Here is a 17,578-nt window from a genome sequence, read left to right on the forward strand (position 1 = left end):
TCTGGATACCCATATTGGCTCCCACATGTTCCATGATGATCTCATCGGATGAACCACGATATCGGGGATTCAATCAATCCCGTATGCAAATTCCCTTTGTCTATCTGTATGTTACTTGCCCGAGATTCGATCGTCGGTATCCCCATACCTTGTTCAATCTCGTTATCGGTAAGTCTCTTTACTCGTTCCGTAACGCATGATCCCGTGACCAACTCCTTAGTCACATTGAGCTCATTATGATGATGCATTACCGAGTGGGCCCAGAGATACCTCTACGTCATACGGAGTGAAAAATCCCAATCTCGATTCGTGCCAACCCAACAGATACTTTCGGAGATACCCGTAATGCACCTTTATAGTCACTCGCTTACGTTGTGACGTTTGGCACACCCAAAGCATTCCTACGGTATCCGGGAGTTGCACAATCTCATGGTCTAAGGAAATGATACTTGACATTAGAAAAGCTTTAGCAAACGAACTACACGATCTTGTGCTATGCTTAGGATTGGGTTTTGTCCATCACATCATTCTCCTAATGATGTGATCCCGTTATCAACAACATCCAATGTCCATGGTTAGGAAACCACAACCACCTATTGATCAATGAGCTAGTCAACTAGAGGCTCACTAGGGACATGTTGTGATCTATGTATTCACACATGTATTATGGTTTCTGGTTAATACAATTATAGCATGAACAATAGATAATTATCATGAACAAGGAAATATAATAATAAGAATTTTATTATTGCCTCTAGGGCATATTTCCAACAGAGACAACATACATCTCATCAAAATATCGAACGAATACCAAATTCACATGACTATTTATAGCAAGACTTCTCCCATGTCCCCAGGAACAAACGTAACTACTCACAAATCATATTCATGTTCATAATCAGAGGGGTATTAATATGCATAAAGGATCTGAACATATGATCTTCCACCAAATAAACCAACTAGCATCAACTACAAGGAGTAATCAACACTAGTAGCAACCCACAGGTACCAATCTGAGGTTTTGGGACAAAAATTGGATACAAGAGATGAACTAGGGTTTGAGAGGAGATGGTGCTGGTGAAGATGTTGATGGAGATTGACCCCCTCCCGATGAGAGGATCGATGGTGATGACGATGGTGATGATTACCCCTCTCGGGGGATATTTCCCCGGCAGAATAGCTCCGTCGGAGCCCTAGATTGGTTCCGCCAAGGTTCCGCCTCGTGGCGGCGGAGTTTCGTCCCGAGAGCTTGCTTATGATTTTTTTCAGGGCGAAAGACTTCATATAGCCAAAGATGGGCACCGGGGGCCCACGAGGCAGGGGGCGCGCCCAGGGGGGTAGGGCGCGCCCCCACCCTCATGGATGGTGGGTGCCCCCCCTCTGGTGCTTCCTTCGCCCAATATTTTTTATATATTCTGAAAATGACTTCCGTGGAGTTTCAGGACTTTTGGAGTTGTGCAGAATATGTCTCTAATATTTGCTCCTTTTCCAGCCCAGAATTCCAGCTGCCGGCATTCTCCCTCTTCGTGCAAACCTTGTAAAATAAGAGAGAATAGGCATAAGTATTATGACATAATGTGTAATAACAACTCATAATGCAATAAATATCGATATAAAAGCATGATGCAAAATGGACGTATCAGCGACGTGTCTGGAAGATAGCCGGCACTAGATGGAGCTCCCAGCAAGGTCACAGAGGCCGGGGAAACTCGAGAGGCAGCAAATCGACCGCAACGACAGATGGTCGGAAGCAAGAAAGACGAGCTCGATTCAGTCAATTTTGGGCATCATCCATCGATCTAGTCAGCATTTGAGCTTTTTGGGGCACAAAGGCCCTGGTAGACAAGGTTTGGTGACGAGGACTGGAGGCCAGCCGCATAGATGCAAACGGTTAACCTTGTCTGCGTGCTCTGGACGCCGGAGTGAAGCAAGGGCAGGAGGAGGACATGTGGGCTCTAGGGAGGCGTGGATGGACCGGGTAGATGAGGCGGACCGAGCGGCACAAGTAATATGGTTGGGGTGACCTAGGCTTGCCGGAGAGCGGCCCGCGTGGGTCGGAGATGGTTGCTTCCGGTCACTCGTATGTCGTCGACAATCCACCAATCGATGTGCAAGTGAGGGGGTTGGCCGCGCCGAGTGACGAAGATCATTGATCATTCCGCTCGGCGATGCGGGCTCGGGATGAAGCGGGATGGCGCGGTTCCTGTTTGCTGCGTGCACGACGAGTGGCGCCAGCAACAAGAGAGAGACAGATATTAACAGGTGATTTTTTATTTTTAATAGGTGGGCCCATTTCTCATTGATCAAATACAACTCGTCCACGTCAGCATTTGATCGGGAAAAACCAGCCATGGACATTTTTGACCGGTATGAAATAGTTGAAGGGGTGAAGGGAGCATAAATAAACATTAGGGGGTTACGTGAATCACCAAATTTGTTCAGAGTAGTAAAATGAACTTTCAATGTAGTATAAAAGATTTCATAGGAAAAGATTTATATAAGATCCAATCCTATGAATCAAAGGATCAACAAAGAAAAAATCTTAAGGATTTCAATCCTCCAAAAATACTACAGAATTCCTTTGAATCAAAGGAGTCCTGGTGTTCTGAAGTGAAAAACTTGGCACTACTGTTTTTTTCTTGTATTTTCATCTTCCTATGGTTGTACTTTAATTGTGGTACCGGAATGCACAGCTTTTAGGTGACCGCAATTTGAAAGAGTTTTAGGCGACCGAGACCATGATAAGTGCCCTTCTGCGCATCGTATTTCGTTTTGCAAAATGGCAATCAAAATGTCGACTAGGAATGGAGCTCTAAATAAATCCTTTGACAAAAGCCGGAAAATGAGAAAAAGGAGAGTGATCTTGCTAAAGGAAAAGAAAAGGAAGTAGTAGCTCTGCAATTTCTACTCCAAAATTTAGAATTCATGCTCGGCTCGGCATTCAGGCCCTCGTTCAAAGAGCTGGAATACCTTAGAGCATCTCGAGCACCCCTAAAATGGGCAGTTGACAAAAAAGCTTTTTAAGCTCTAAAATTAGGCTCTAAAAACCGTCTATCCGAAGACTATTCGAGTTTGAAGAACCATTTGAAAATTATGTGTGCCAGCCCAGATAAAAATTCACGCATGGAGAACCTTACTTGGAGCCATCCCTTGCCTTGTAATGAATAATCTTTGCTATCAAACTATCTTTACAACATTTTACAGTGAAATCTTATTGAAAACTACTTGTAAATTCCTTATGTTTATCGTTGGGTTCAACACTCCTATTTATCGAAAAAGGTTACGATAGATCCTCTATGCTTGTGGGTCATCAGTGCCCCATGTTCGGTGGCTCCTCCAGTTATATAGGGTTTGCCAATAACGTGCTCCAATTGGGTAACATGACACATGACCAAACACGTCGCCATGAGCCGAGTTGTGAGAGCTCAAGAATGAGCGACATCACCCAAAGCTTTACAGGGTCCGCTTCGCCATCTATGGGCCCTCTAAATGACCAATAGAGACCGCGGGTTCGCTGTCTAAGACTTTACACATTTTATTGAGAAAAATGTGCATCGATGTTGTGGGTTATTTCAAATAAATAAATAAAAGAGGGTATTCGTAAGCGGCGAGTGGTCTTAGCAAGACTGCAAGCACGATTAGAGCTTGCATCGCTAGCTCTCCAAATGACCAATAGAGACCGCATGTTAAGTGTCTAAGACTTTACATGTTTTTCTGAGAAAATTGCACATCGATACTATGGGTTACTTCGAGGGGGAGAGGGGGGGGGGGGTCGTAAGCGACGTGGGTATTATCAAGATTGCAACCACGATTAGAGCATCACCAGCTCGACATGGCAGCCAAACGCCGCGTTGTGGTTGGTCAGCAACTTTTTTGCTACACCGCGAAAAGTTTATACCCATGTGTTACATTTTGAAAGCTTGTGGACCAAACGATCACATGCGAGCCAAATTTATGTTATACTACACAATCTATTAGTTTTTTTAAGGGTCTGCAAGTATTTTAGGACAACTGCTCAAGATGCTTTTACCAAAAAAATCCTACATTTACGGGCAACGTACAATCTGCCCGTAGGTCTTACCAAAGTTCATGCTTTTACGTATACATGAGAAAAATATAAACATCCTCTGACAAAACTCTCACTTACAAAAGCCAGACATGTTCATCATAGACCCGCTAAGGGAGGGAAGGAAAAAAAATGCGATGTGCGTTGTTGCCTCGTCTCAGTCACTATATAAGTAGCGAAGCGAGTAAAAAAGGCGTTGCGTGACAGTGGCGTGGGCCTCCACCACCGCACGTCCTAGATTAGCACGAACCCAGAATAGTAGAAGAATCTAAAATCCAAAACCCACGCCAAAAAAGAAAAGAAAACAATGGGCGAGACAGGGCACCGCCCGCCCAGGCGCCCAGCCCACTCCCAGAGACGGAAAGAAAGTGGGGAGAGACAGAGGCCGACCGCGACGACCCTGCCCGACCGCCTCCCTCCGCTTCCGACTCGTCCTATTCCTGGCTCGGCCTCCCCTATCGCCTCGCCCGTCCGCGATCGCATGCCGCCCCGACCCAAAAAAAAGGGCGACCGATTTCCTCGGTGCCCGGGCGAGGGAGCGCCCCGTCCGATGGTGGTTGTGGTGGTCAAGCAGGAGCAGGACGACGACGCGGCCGCCGCCGCCTGGGGCACGTGGGAGGAGCTCGTGCTCGGCGGCGCCGTCCTCCGCCACGGCGCCGCCGACTGGCACGCCGTCGCCGCCGAGCTGCGCGCCCGCTCTCCGTGCTCCTTCTCGCCCAAGGTCCGCCCCCCACCGCCGAACCCTAGCCTGACACTGCTCGGTTAATTACGATTACCGGCCGCGTGCCTGTAATGCCGCTTCGAAAAGGGTGGATTAGGGCATATATTCATTTTTTCGTATTATTAGGGATACCGAAATGTTATCCTTGGTGCTGGCTAGGGTTTCGTGATCATTGCTGGAGATACACTCTCGGCGTCGTTGATGTAATATGGTTTCGTACGGATGCAGAGCAAATGTTTGGTAATCATTTTAGAGACAGTGATTAGGCTGTCATTTAGAGATTGTGCTTAGGCTGCCATTTCAGAGACTGTGATTAGGCTGTCATTTTAGATATTGTGATTAGGCTGCCATTTTAGGGATTGTGCCGTTGGTTGGATGATCATGAGTTCCACGTTCTGAAAATGCAGCAAATGATGACTTGAACCAAACGAGTTGAATCAACCCCCAACCACCATCCACCGATGAGATGTGGCATAATTTCTTCATTTCTTTGTGAGGAAGAATGTGGTACAATTTCAGCTGGTCCTGTATTATATAATTACAGTACGACACAGGTTGCACAATTTTTGCTCGCTTTGGTACCAATTACCAAGGGCAATTTGTCCAACAGTTTGGATATGTGGGAGCTTTGTGCCTATACGCCGAAACATTTTGAACACCCGCACAGTTGGTTTTACAGATCAAAGTATTTGCAATTTTGGAATTGTGTGGGGAGCAGGGAACTTGAATCCCGTACGGCCTGTCCCATCTCATGTTTGGAAGAAGTTACGGTATTGATTGGTTGGCTGTTTTTCTTGTTTGCAGGAATGCGAAGCAAAATTTTCAGAGATTCAAGCACGCTACTCTGCATGCGAGTAAGTGTTACCCATCCCTGTGATGTCTGTGCTAACTTGTCCACGTTAATGATCTTCCCATTTAGTTTGAGGTTGTGTATGCTACATACCATGATGTATTCCAAGGACAATGTTTGACTTTTTGGTAGAAGAATTTTCAATGTTAATCTATCATGGGCACTGGGCAGGACTGGTAATCAGAAGAAGAAATATATTCAATGATGATTATCAACATTCTCATATGCAAATTTTAGTATCTTGGCCAATATGCGCAGAACATTTCAACTGACTGTAGTTTAACATAGATAGTTTTGTGTTCTATAGCGAAGTAACTTTTACAATGATGTAACAATACTTAGCATTGTATTTGCTTCATTGCAGTGCTTGGTTTGAGGAGCTTCGCAAGCAGAGAGTTGCTGAATTGAAAAGGGAGCTGAGGAAATCAGAAAGTTTTATTGGGTTAGTACTTAGTATGTCAATATACACCTTGTTCTTGAATTTTTTTTGGCATTTTCACATGTAATCTTCATAATTTGTTTTGGATATATTTTAGTTACTTGTTGTCCTGCACGTGCAATGCACGTCTTTCTCTATACATAATGCATCAGCTAAACTAGCCGTTGACCAGATGACTGAAAGAATGTTAGAAGTTGATTAAAAATAGCTCCTCTGAAATCGTCTTTGCTGATAATTAGTCATTAGTTTTTCTCATATAGACTGAAGTTCAAGGAAATGTATGAAGGGAAGGGCATGAGGCAGGGGAGAGAGATGGAGGGGCTGGGAGCACTTTTTGAAGAATTTAAATTTTGATAAATAGAACCAAATAAAAATGCAAAACATTAGATTAATCATGTTATTTAGTGGGGTTAATTATATGGCTTATTTAAACCCTCTTTGAACTTAAGACAAATAAAACATAATTAGCAGTCATGAGAAAAAGTCCCACCTTGTTAACGTCGTTGATCAGGTTTCATGGATGGTTAAGATGATCAGTATCCCAACACAACCTTTACTTCATGGAGTATTGTCTGTCATCTTGAAGCCAAGTGAAAGTTATCTTAGACACTACTTATGCCATCTGTGTGGAAATTTTTCTTTTTGTTTAATAATGTGCGATTTGGCTTTTCCCTGTTCCAGGTCCTTGCAGTCTGTGATCGAGAGTCTCAGCAATAGCAAACATGATAATGGTAATAACTTAGGATGTCACACTGAATCATGTTCACACACTGAAAATGCAGCTGATACTACTTCCTCGAGCAAAGAATTGTCCAAAGACAGATCATCCGCTGCTAGTTTCACAGAGGAAGCAAGCAACAGTCAAAAATCTCAGAAAGTTCAAAATACATCAGCAGAGACATTATCAAAGCCCCATGCTGAAAAGAAGCTCTGTGCCAAAGATGGTTTGCTTTGGGGCTCTAGAAAGAAAAGGGGATTGAGGGATAAAAGGGCTATTCTGATGGCTGTTGATAGTAGCAGAGATGGTGAAAATACATCTACGCCATGCATACAGGGAGAGGGTTCCTCTGAGGGCTGCATGAAGAAATTGAAAACTCCAAAGATAGAGCCTGGTGTATCTGTGTGCAAAGCTCCATGCGTACAGAGAGAGGTTCCCTCTGAAGGCTGCATCAAGGAACTGAAAACTCCAAAGATAGAGCCTGGTGTATCTGTGCGCGAGGGAGCAAAACCAAAATTGGCAGATATTATGAATAGTATATCCGCTCAAGGTGACTGTAAGATGTTGCAACACCAAATTGATATCCAGGTATTTAATCAGTCTTGTATCACTATTGCTTCAGTGGGCGTTTTAAATTGTAGTCTTATCTTCTACAAAAAATTTATTGGGGTTGCCCACTATTTGTTCTGAGAGGATCAAGAAAGTCAGATCTTTGTGGACATAGTGAATTTCCTTTTTGTTTTCTTATTACCTGAGTTATGCTTACAGTTAGTTAGTGTGGGCAGATTGGGTAAACTGTACGTGGTAATATTATATGCTCTGAAAGAGAACTTTTAAGTGGCTCAAATCTTCTGTACAGTTGATCTATTCTAGAGATGAATATAATAGCACAGGTACTTCTGATTCTGTCATCTTATGTCCAATTGTTTCCATCTACAGCGGAAGAGAGCTAGATACAAGAAGATGATCCGTCAGCATATGGACTTCCGAATCCTTCGTTCAAAGATAAAGAGTGGTGCTATCTCTTCTGCCAAGGAGCTCCTAAAAGACATGCTCGTGTTTGTGAATAATGTCCTTACTTTTTTTCCAAAGGCCACACTGGAGCACATGGCTGCAATCGAACTTCGAGGTCTCATATGCAAAACGTGGCAACAGAGTTCAGTCGTTCTCTCCATGAATTGTGAAGCAGCAGGGATAGCTAGTGACCCTGTAATCAAGAAGACCAAGGCAAGGATCGCTAGTGGCCCTGTAATCAAGAAGACAGCTGCTGAGCCTGTACTAAAGAAGACCATGGCAGCGATAGCTAGTGAGCCTGTAATAAAGAAGACAGTGGCTGGGATAGCAAGTGAGCCTGTGATGAAGAAGACCGGGGCAGGGATAGCTTGTGAGGCTGTAATCAAGAAGACTGCTGCAAGGGTAGCAAGTGACCCCATAAGCAAGAAGGCGGCGGCAGGGGCCACTAGTGCCCCTGCATCCAAGAAGATTTCTCGAACATTGCCGCCAATACGTCACGTGCCTCGTGATGCAAAGAGAAGCAAGGTTTCCTCAAGGGAGACTGGAAGCACTGTCAGTCAGGGTGAGAGCGAGACCAGGGACGTCCCTGCCGTTGCAGCGGCAGCAGCCGAGGAAGAAACCGTCGAGAGAAGTGCGCCCGCCACCAAGAAGCGAGGGGTCGGGCGGCCTCCAAAGAGTGGACAGAAGCGTGCTGCACCGCCGCCGCAAGACAGTCCTAGCAAAGGCAGGAAGAGGAGTCGACGGTGACAGGGAGAAGCGACGCGGCGGATATGCAGAAGTGTTGTGTACAAATCCTACAAGGAGGTCCTAGAGTAGCTCCATCCGGTGTTGTGTACCACCCTGTCAAAGACTAGGTCAGGGAATCAGGATGTTTTGTAACAGGAAGGAGTGGTAGTCTTCCTGGTGTTTTGTTCAAGGTCAGCTAGATGAAGCGCAGCTTTTTGCCTGTAGAGATGTGATCCGAGTTGTTAGGCGCTATACATATGTCTGTGTTATATAACTGTATGTAATACCCATAGAACTTTCGTTGGTCAAGTATATGGCATCGCAGAATTTTGGAGACAAGTGTTGATGTCTGTAAGAGTCATTTGTTTTTGTTCGGGGACTGGAGCAAGATTGTCAAGAGTAGTGTACTTGTTTTTTTAGTGGTAAGAGTTTTTTCTTTTTGAGTGTAGAGTGGTAAGTCAAGACTCGAGAGCTCGAGAGTAGGTTTTTTTTTTTTGAGACAAGACTCGGTAGTAGTATTGAAATTAATCTGAAATTGAAGCAACTGGTGGGTCGGGGCCTCTACATTCCTGGGCCGCGCGGGGGGGCCGAGGGAGGGAACCAAGAAACAAACTGAGCGGAAAACCCGGTCGTGGCAGGCAGCCCAGCCGATACGGGCTGCTCGCATCGCGCAACCCCCATCGCCTGTGACTGAGCTGGCGGCATCACCCCGGCGCTGCGTCTCCCTCCTCTCCTCTGTCAGTCGGGTCGTCGTCACCTCGCGTGGCGCTGCTGCGAGCGACGGGTGCGGGTGGGAACGCGCCACACGTCGCCCTTCCTCTGAACGTCGCTGTCTCGCTCGCCCGCCCGCCCGCTCCAGCGGCCGCGTCTGGCTCCGCCTCCGTGCCCGTGCCTTTCCCAATCTCTCTGCAGAGCATTTCCTCCTCCTCCACGAGATAGCAGCGGCGCCCGTGCCCGTGCCCTCCGCGCGGAGGTCCACCGCTCGTCGCTCGTCCAGCCGGTTGCCTCATCCGCCTCCGCGGTATTGTCCCCTCTCTTCTCCTCGTGCTTCGTATCTCCGCATATTGATTGATTGGGGGTTCGAGATTTCTACACTCCGATTGCGCGCTGGCTGCGTGAACCCACGTTTCCAAATCCCACAGAGCGCCTCGCCGCGAGCTGCGAGTGGAGGGTCGCGCCGCACCCCGCGGCCATGAAACATAGGACAATTTCGTCGCGGGTGTGTAACCATCGCCACCGACGCGGCAATACATGCTTGCTCGGTGCTTTCCCTTTGTTTTTTCATTGAGGGGTCGGTATTTTTCTTGCAAAGGGAACAAAGCGAATCGCATGTTGAAAGCGAATGTCGTTGTTCCTCTGTTCTGTTGAAGTGTATACGCAGACTGGCTAGCCCTTTCCATCAGTTCGGACTTTTAGTTGCGGCTAGTGCATGAAGCTTAACATGTTCATGGTGTTTTACGTCCATCCAAATTCAAGTAACGCCTCAGGGTTGAATGGAACGTGCAGCCCAACTTCTCTTATGCGCCTCATGGTGTCTGAAAACATACTCAACTTCTGCAGTTTTTTATGTCGTGAATGCAGGGTTTCATAAAGAGCGAGAAGTAGTGCCCAGTGGGATAAGGTGGGTTCCCCTGTGCTGCTTTAATTAATGCTTTATTTGTATTCAAATCTACAGCCGCTCAGCTCTCTATGTGTGAGCTGATGACACTATCTGCTTGGTTCCGCAGAATGGTCACAGGAGCTATCACTGCTCTAAGATGAGACTGCGGCTGCGTCTGCTGGTTCTGTGCTTGATGATAATCCTATTTGTGGTCTACAACATGGCAAGCTACCAACGCAGACAGACAGTGGTAACACTCGATCGTTTGTAAAATTCAATTCCCCGTTATATTCTGCTCGAGAGACGACGCTCATCTGATTATACGCTGTTACAGTTGGATGAAGACGCTCCCCCGTTTGATACGATGATGGTATGTGAACCCATTGTCTCCACCAAAAGGACCAAGTTGTTTTGTTTGCTGTGGTAATCTTGAAGCAGATACTCATTTGTTGCTGAGGCGTTGACTGTGGCTCCATTGTACATATCAGGGGTCTGACAGGGCTGCTGTTAAGGCATCTGGGACTGGGAGAGCTACTGCCAAGGTGTCACACGGAGCTGCTTCTACTGCTAGGGTCGGGTTTTTGCCTCATGGTATAGTGGAGCCTTACTCCGACATGGAGCTCAAGCCATTATGGCTCACAAGAAGCGTGCAATCACCGGTCAGTTGAGCTATTCTGCCTAAGATTGTTGGTTTCAGTACAATATTTCTGTTGGTTTCAGTTTCTGAATGAATTTAACAGCCTTTAGCTGCTCCCACCTTCCTGAGTACAAGGCCATATGCAGTATTTAATGCTATGCTAGTGTTTTGTCTCAGCAGGAGTCTAACCAGAAAGACAGGTGCTTGATTGCTATCCCTGCTGGTATCAATCAGAAGAAAAGTGTAGATGCTCTTATGAAGAAGGTACTTCGTTTACTACTTCGTTCGGCAGTGATTTGCACATACAATTATCATGTAACTCTTGAATGCTCAGTTTCTTGCAGAGAACTTTACAGCTATATTGTTCCACTACGATGGGAAGGTCAATGAGTGGAATGATCTACCATGGAGCAAAAGTGTGATACACATCGCTGCTTCTAATCAGACAAAATGGTACGGCCTCTTTCTACCCTTGCACTGAACTAAGAGTCGGACCTTGACTACCTATAATTTGTATCGATCTGGTATCATTTAACTTCGAGATGACATCTATCTTTTAGGTGGTTTGCTAAAAGGTTCCTCCATCCTGCCGTCGTCTCGATGTACAAGTATATATTTCTTTGGGACGAAGATCTTGAAGTAGATAATTTTAACCCAAGAAGGTATATGTGTTGCATGAACCCCGGTATTGTTCTTAAACCTGTCATTTCCTATCTGTCATTAAAAATATGCCTAGTGCCAAGGTATCAGTCATGGAATGTGTTCAGAGTGCAATGTATTCAGCTCTTAAATCCTGGTCCAGGCAGCTACAGCCTACAAGTATAACAATGTAGTTTTGACATTGCAGAATTAATTGTTGTCTGTTGCTGCCTGGTATGTGCTAGGCAGCAAAGTTATATCTGTTTTTAGAATAAAGAAGAAGGAGAAGATTTGTGTATTACATCTGGAATCAAGAAGAAGGGTGTTAGCTACAATCATTTGTGTATTACATCTGGAATAAAGAAGAAGGAGAAGATTTCTTGATTCCTCTTTAAAATGATTGTAGCTAACACCCTCTTTAGAAAGAGAGAATCACATCTGGTGACTTTTAGTAGTGGCCAACACTCTAGCCAGATCGATTTCATCCTCTCGAGAAGAGAAGATAGGCGTGTGTGCCTAGACTGTAAGGTGATACTTGGAGAGATGTTGTACTCCAACATAAGCTGGTGGTTGCTGACTTTGCTTTTGGATTCGTGTCCAGTGGGATAAGCGTGCCAAAGTCGCTAGAACGAAGTGGTGGAAGCTCAAGGGGGAGGTAGCTCAAGCGTTCAAGGAGAGGGTCATTAAGGAGGGCCCTTGGGAGGAAGGAGGGGATGCGGACAATGTGTGGATGAAGATGGCGACTTGCATTCGTAAGGTGGCCTCGGAGGAGTTTGGAGTGTCCAAGGGAAGGAGAAGCAAAGATAAGGATACCTGGTGGTGGAATGATGATGTCCAGAAGGTGATTAAAGAGAAGAAAGATTGCTTCAGACGCCTATACATGGATAGGAGTGCAGACAACATAGAGAAGTACAAGATGGTGAAGAAGGCCGCAAGGCGAGCTGTCAGTGAAGCAAAGGGTCGGGCATGTGGGACCTCTACCAACGGTTAGGCACGAAGGAAGGCGAAAGGGACATCTATAAGATGGCCAAGATCCGAGAGAGGAGGACGAGGGATATTGGCCAAGTCAAATGTATCAAGGACGGAGCAGACCAACTCTTGGTGAAGGACGAGGAGATTAAGCATAGATGGCAGGAGTACTTCGACAAGCTGTTCAATGGGGAGAATGAGAGTTCTACCATTGAACTGGACGACTCCTTTGATGAGACCAGCATGTGTTTTGTGCGGCGAATCCAGGAGTTTGAGGTCAAGGAGGCTTTAGAAAGGATGAAAGGAATCAAGGCGATGTGCCCTGATTGTATCCCCATTGAGGTATGGAAAGGCCTCGTGGACATAGCGATAGTATGGCTAACCAAGCTTTTCAACCTCATTTTTCGGGCAAACAAGATGCCAGAAGAATGGAGACGGAGTATATTAGTACCAATCTTCAAGAACAAGGGGGATGTTCAGAGTTGTACTAATTACCGTGGAATTAAGCTGATGAGCCATACAATGAAGCTATGGGAGAGAGCCATTGAGCACCACTTAAGAAGAATGACAAGCGTGACCAAAAATCAGTTTGGTTTCATGCCTGGGAGATCGACCATGGAAGCCATTTTCTTGGTACGACAACTTATGGAGAGATACAGGGAGCAAAAGAAGGACTTGCATATGGTGTTCATTGACTTGGAGAAGGCCTATGATAAGATACCGCGGAATGTCATGTGGTGGCCCTTGGAGAAACACAGTCCCAGCAAAGTACATTACCCTCATCAAGGACATGTACGATAATGTTGTGACAAGTGTTCGAACAAGTGATGTCGACACTGATGACTTCCCGATTAAGATAGGACTGCATCAGGGGTCAGCTTTGAGCCCTTATCTTTTTGCCTTGGTGATGGATGAGGTCACAAGGGATATACAAGGAGATATCCCTTGGTGTATGCTCTTTGCTGACGATAGTCGGACGGGGGTAAATAGGAAGTTGAGTTATGGAGACAAACCTTGGAATCGAAAGGGTTTAGGCTTAGTAGAACTAAAACCGAGTACATGATGTGCGGTTTCAGTACTACTAGGTGTGAGGAGCAGGAGGTTAGCCTTGATGGGCAGATGGTGCCTCAGAAGGGCACCTTTCGATATTTGGGGTCAATGCTGCAGGAGGATGGGGGTATTGATGAAGATGTGAACCATCGAATCAAAGCCGGATGGATGAAGTGGTGCCAAGCTTCTGGCATTCTCTATGACAAGAGAGTACCACAAAAGCTAAAAGGCAAGTTCTACAGGACGGCAGTTCGACCCGCAATGTTGTATGGCGCTGAGTGTTGGCCGACTAAAAGGCGACATGTTCAACAGTTAGGTGTGGCGGAGATGCGTATGTTGAGATGGATGTGTGGCCACACGATGAAGGATCGTGTCCGGAATGATGATATACGAGATAGAGTTGGGGTAGCACCAATTGAAGAGAAGCTTGTCCAACATCGTCTGAGATGGTTTGGGCATATTCAACGCAGGCCTCCAGAAGCTCCAGTGCATAGCGGGCGGCTAAAGCGTGCGGAGAATGTCAAGAGAGGGCAGGGTAGACCGAATTTGACATGAGAGGAGTCTGTTAAGAGCGACCTGAAGGATTGGAGTATCACCAAAGAACTAGCTATGGATAGGGGTGCGTGGAAGCTTGCTATCCATGTGCCAGAGCCATGAGTTGGTCGCGAGATCTTATGGGTTTCACCTCTAGCCTACCCCAACTTGTTTGGGACTAAAGGCTTTGTTGTTGTTGTTGTTGTTGTTGTTGTATTCTCTGTACCAATTTGGCTAACATTGTAATTTGGAGCAGGTACTTGAATATAGTGAAATCAGAAAGGCTGGAGATATCCCAACCTGGTCTTGACCCTAAGTTATCTGAAATTCATCATCCGATAACTGTTCGTAAGAAAACAGGGAGTTTCCACAGGTAGATTTTATGTAATGCAACGCTCTGTTTGCTCGAGTTGAAGTTTACAGAATAACAAAATTAAAAATATATATAATTTGACAGAAGAGTCAGTCGGGCTAATAAAGATTGTTCAAGAGAAGGGCCACCTTGTTCTGGGTATGTTTTCTTTCTTAAACTCTTTCTTGTGGTATAACATCTGCTTTCCTTGTTAACTAAGCGCGTTAGTTACTATTTGATCTGCTGTAGACTGTAGCACACTAGCATTGTCTTACTGCTTAATCACCATAGTACGCTAGCAACAAACCTGCATCAGATATGCGCTTGCGTGACAATTAATTGATTTCAGATGGGTCGAGGGCATGGCACCGGTTTTCTCGAAATCTGCTTGGCAATGTGCTTGGCATCTCATCCAGGTAAGGGTTAAATCTTTTAATAAAGAGTGTTCATATTTGAGTTTAGACTTGAGCCAAGTTGTAGACCTTTTATGTTGATCATTCCATAGTCATGGGTAGTACAATATGGAGTAAGCCAGGGACTTTGGGGCCCTGTCTGTGGTTTGTCCCATATTTAACTTGAATAACTCATGTTAACCATGTACGGAAAAGAGTGGATGGAGCCAAACATTTAGTGTGTTTTGGACTACGCCACCCTTATTAGTGTTAAAATCAGTTAACATCTATTTACCATGTTCCTTTTGTTATTGCTCTGGATCACAAAATCAGTTAATATATACACAAAGCAGTAGAACATTTACTCCCTTTTTTTGCGGGGACTAACTAGCCTTATTGGCTCCAACATTTTCTAGAACTTCCGAGATTCATGTGCAGGGTTTGTTTGGATGCATCTTGCTGGTAACTCCCTGACATATTGCTTGTTGGGGATGATGGGAACATATTGTTATTGCTGCATTTGTCAGGAACTAATTCGTGGTAACTGTTAAACAATAGGGCATACGACATTGATATGTAATACAGAAAAATTGACCTAGCAGGGGGTAAGGGGAAGCCCTGTATGACCTTGCATTAAGAATCGATAACGAGCACTCGCGTAGGCCAGGACTCTTAACGCAGGTGGGGTGGGCATGCACTCATACCACTAGCCAACCGAGCAGGGCTAAGTTCTTCATAAGACACTGGCATATAATCAACCTACTCCTTAGCGAACGTTTGTGTCACTTCACGATTAGACTTTTTTTCGTTTTCTGCCTAATTGATTTTTAGGACTATTCCAGCCATTAAAACATCTGTTGCACTGTGTACAGAATGATCTTGTCCATGGATGGGGTATTGATTACAAGTTTGGATACTGCGCCCAGGTATTATACTGGTGACATTTATATAGCTGTAGCATGCTTTAGATAAAGTTTCCAAAGCAAAGGCATTGACAATGTAGTCACTGTCCACACTATTGCTCTTTCTGCTTGAGGTAATTTGAATTAGAGGAATGGCAGCTTTTCTGGATTGCTTATGTTCTTATTTAGATTCTTTTCGGATTGACGTATTCAAGCAGTATGGTGACCTCATTGCGTAAATAAGACATCCTTCTCAAGGGAGTTTAATTAAAGTTTCCCTTTCAATGGTTTTAGGGTGACAGGACAAAGAACATTGGAGTAGTTGATAGCGAATTTGTAGTCCATCGAGGAGTACAGACCTTAGGAGGTTCTGCAATGACAAAGGTTCGTATAAGCTTCTGCTTTCTCCGTCACAGCCCTGGCGTCCTGTCAATGTGATGGCGGACATGATCCATTGCCTTGGTTGACAGGTGGAAACTGTATGAATTATGAGTAGATGGCCATGGAAATATCACTTGATAATCTAAAGGACAATGCCAAAGCTTATATCTGCATTTTCAATCATAATGATGTAGGACGGGATGCTGATGTTTCCTCTCATGTTTGCTTTTGAATTGTAACAGCGTACCCGCGGCAAGAGCTCACATGCACTCCGTCAGAGAACTGCTCAAGTGCAGCAACAAACGAGAGTATGTCTTTGCCTGAATGCAGAAGGCACATTCTAGTTTACATAATGTATTTGTTTCTGTGACATCTCCATAACACATCTAATAACGTGTAACCAGGGGAAGGCAGCAAGCCTTGACATGAGGACAAAGGTGAGCTCACAAATTACTTCGCTCTGGCACACTGCCACATGACACCTTTCTTAAAAATCGTTGCAAGCCGAGAGCTCAGAACCTAAAACAGCAATAAGTCTAAACAATCACCCCACTTGTAAACTACCTCCACTAATAGACTGTACTTGCAAGCATTATAGGCAGTTAACCATATCATGTGATGTTTTGACACATCTAGTTTTTGGTAGTTTGTCACAGTTTGTTGTTTGGCCTAGTAGGTCAGGAGAAAATCACGGGTGGAGCTTCGTGATTTCCAGAAGCGCTGGGAGCGCGCCGCGAGGGAAGATAGAACATGGATTGATCCATTCACTCGCTCACGGAGAAAGAGGAGGAACAGACCAGCAGTAGATTAGCACTTTTCAGCTCACATTTTCTTCCTTTTTCATGTGCTCCGGTCGATTTTGAGACGCCGAATACTCGGCTGTCCAGTTCTGTGCAAAATCTTGTGAACCCCGTGTGCTTACAGGTGATGTTTTCCATGCCTATATGAGAAGATATGGCAGATTCGAATGGAAAGTGTCTCATGTGTCTCTCTGTTGCGCCTTTTTCTTTTGCCGCACCGTTTGTTTCGGCCACTCTGAACTGAAATCGGTCACGACTCATGAACCACAATGGAGCTGCTGCCTGCTTACTTAGAGCATGTATAATGCATAGCCCCAGGGTGATGCTCCGTATGCTATGTAGGATCGGATATCAGGTAAAGTAAGTTCGGATAGAGAAGCGGGATCCTTTGCAGAAGGTGGGTGCTTGGAGAGAAGTGTGGTCCGGTGTTAAAAGTTGAAAAGGTTGGAGTACAAAATAGAGATGCATGTGTATTGGAGTCTTTATTTTATACTCCTGTGAAGCCCTGTGTATTAGAGTTTTTATTTTATATTTCTTAATGAGGCCCACGTGTACTAGTCTTTATTTTATATTTCTTAATGAGGCCCACTAGTGATAGCTTGCATCTTGCATCGAGAGAAAAAAAATAAATATAGATGCCTCAAACTATTTTTTGTCATGGGACATCTGTCTTAAGTTGTACTTTGTGTTGCATGTATTACGTGTTCTGGCCCATCTCCTAGTTGTATATAGTTGAGGTTGAGGCCTATCCTATACTTATACATACATGCACCAGCACCCCATCAATA

The 17,578-nt window shown here is 45.1% G+C and overlaps 2 protein-coding genes across 4 annotated transcripts; both read left to right on the forward strand.

Moving 5' to 3' along the window:
- The first annotated feature begins 4,414 nt into the window (after positions 1 to 4,414).
- Positions 4,415 to 8,936, forward strand: LOC125536598. Its single transcript, XM_048699844.1, has 5 exons — positions 4,415 to 4,787; positions 5,592 to 5,641; positions 6,002 to 6,079; positions 6,758 to 7,382; positions 7,734 to 8,936. Exons 1-5 carry the CDS (start codon positions 4,548 to 4,550, stop codon positions 8,553 to 8,555), a joined length of 1,815 nt encoding a protein of 604 aa, XP_048555801.1. The 5' UTR covers positions 4,415 to 4,547; the 3' UTR covers positions 8,556 to 8,936.
- Positions 8,937 to 9,187: 251 nt separating this feature from the next.
- LOC125536599 lies at positions 9,188 to 16,978 on the forward strand. Of its 3 annotated transcripts, none has more exons than XM_048699845.1 (16): positions 9,199 to 9,555; positions 10,116 to 10,155; positions 10,262 to 10,384; positions 10,469 to 10,504; positions 10,623 to 10,793; positions 10,949 to 11,035; positions 11,106 to 11,224; positions 11,332 to 11,433; positions 14,220 to 14,336; positions 14,421 to 14,474; positions 14,665 to 14,731; positions 15,580 to 15,633; positions 15,904 to 15,993; positions 16,233 to 16,298; positions 16,395 to 16,427; positions 16,667 to 16,978. In XM_048699845.1, exons 3-16 carry the CDS (start codon positions 10,292 to 10,294, stop codon positions 16,799 to 16,801), a joined length of 1,224 nt encoding a protein of 407 aa, XP_048555802.1. In that variant the 5' UTR covers positions 9,199 to 9,555; positions 10,116 to 10,155; positions 10,262 to 10,291; the 3' UTR covers positions 16,802 to 16,978. The 3 variants fall into 3 exon arrangements, with proteins under 3 accessions (XP_048555805.1, XP_048555802.1, XP_048555803.1); XM_048699846.1 differs by having other exon boundaries at positions 9,205 to 9,555; positions 10,952 to 11,035; XM_048699848.1 differs by lacking the exons at positions 16,233 to 16,298; positions 16,395 to 16,427; positions 16,667 to 16,978 and adding an exon at positions 16,080 to 16,226 and having other exon boundaries at positions 9,188 to 9,555.
- Positions 16,979 to 17,578: the final 600 nt, after the last annotated feature.

The sequence above is a fragment of the Triticum urartu genome, chromosome 2 (genome assembly GCF_003073215.2).
Source record: "Triticum urartu cultivar G1812 chromosome 2, Tu2.1, whole genome shotgun sequence".
Lineage (NCBI taxonomy): Eukaryota > Viridiplantae > Streptophyta > Magnoliopsida > Poales > Poaceae > Triticum > Triticum urartu.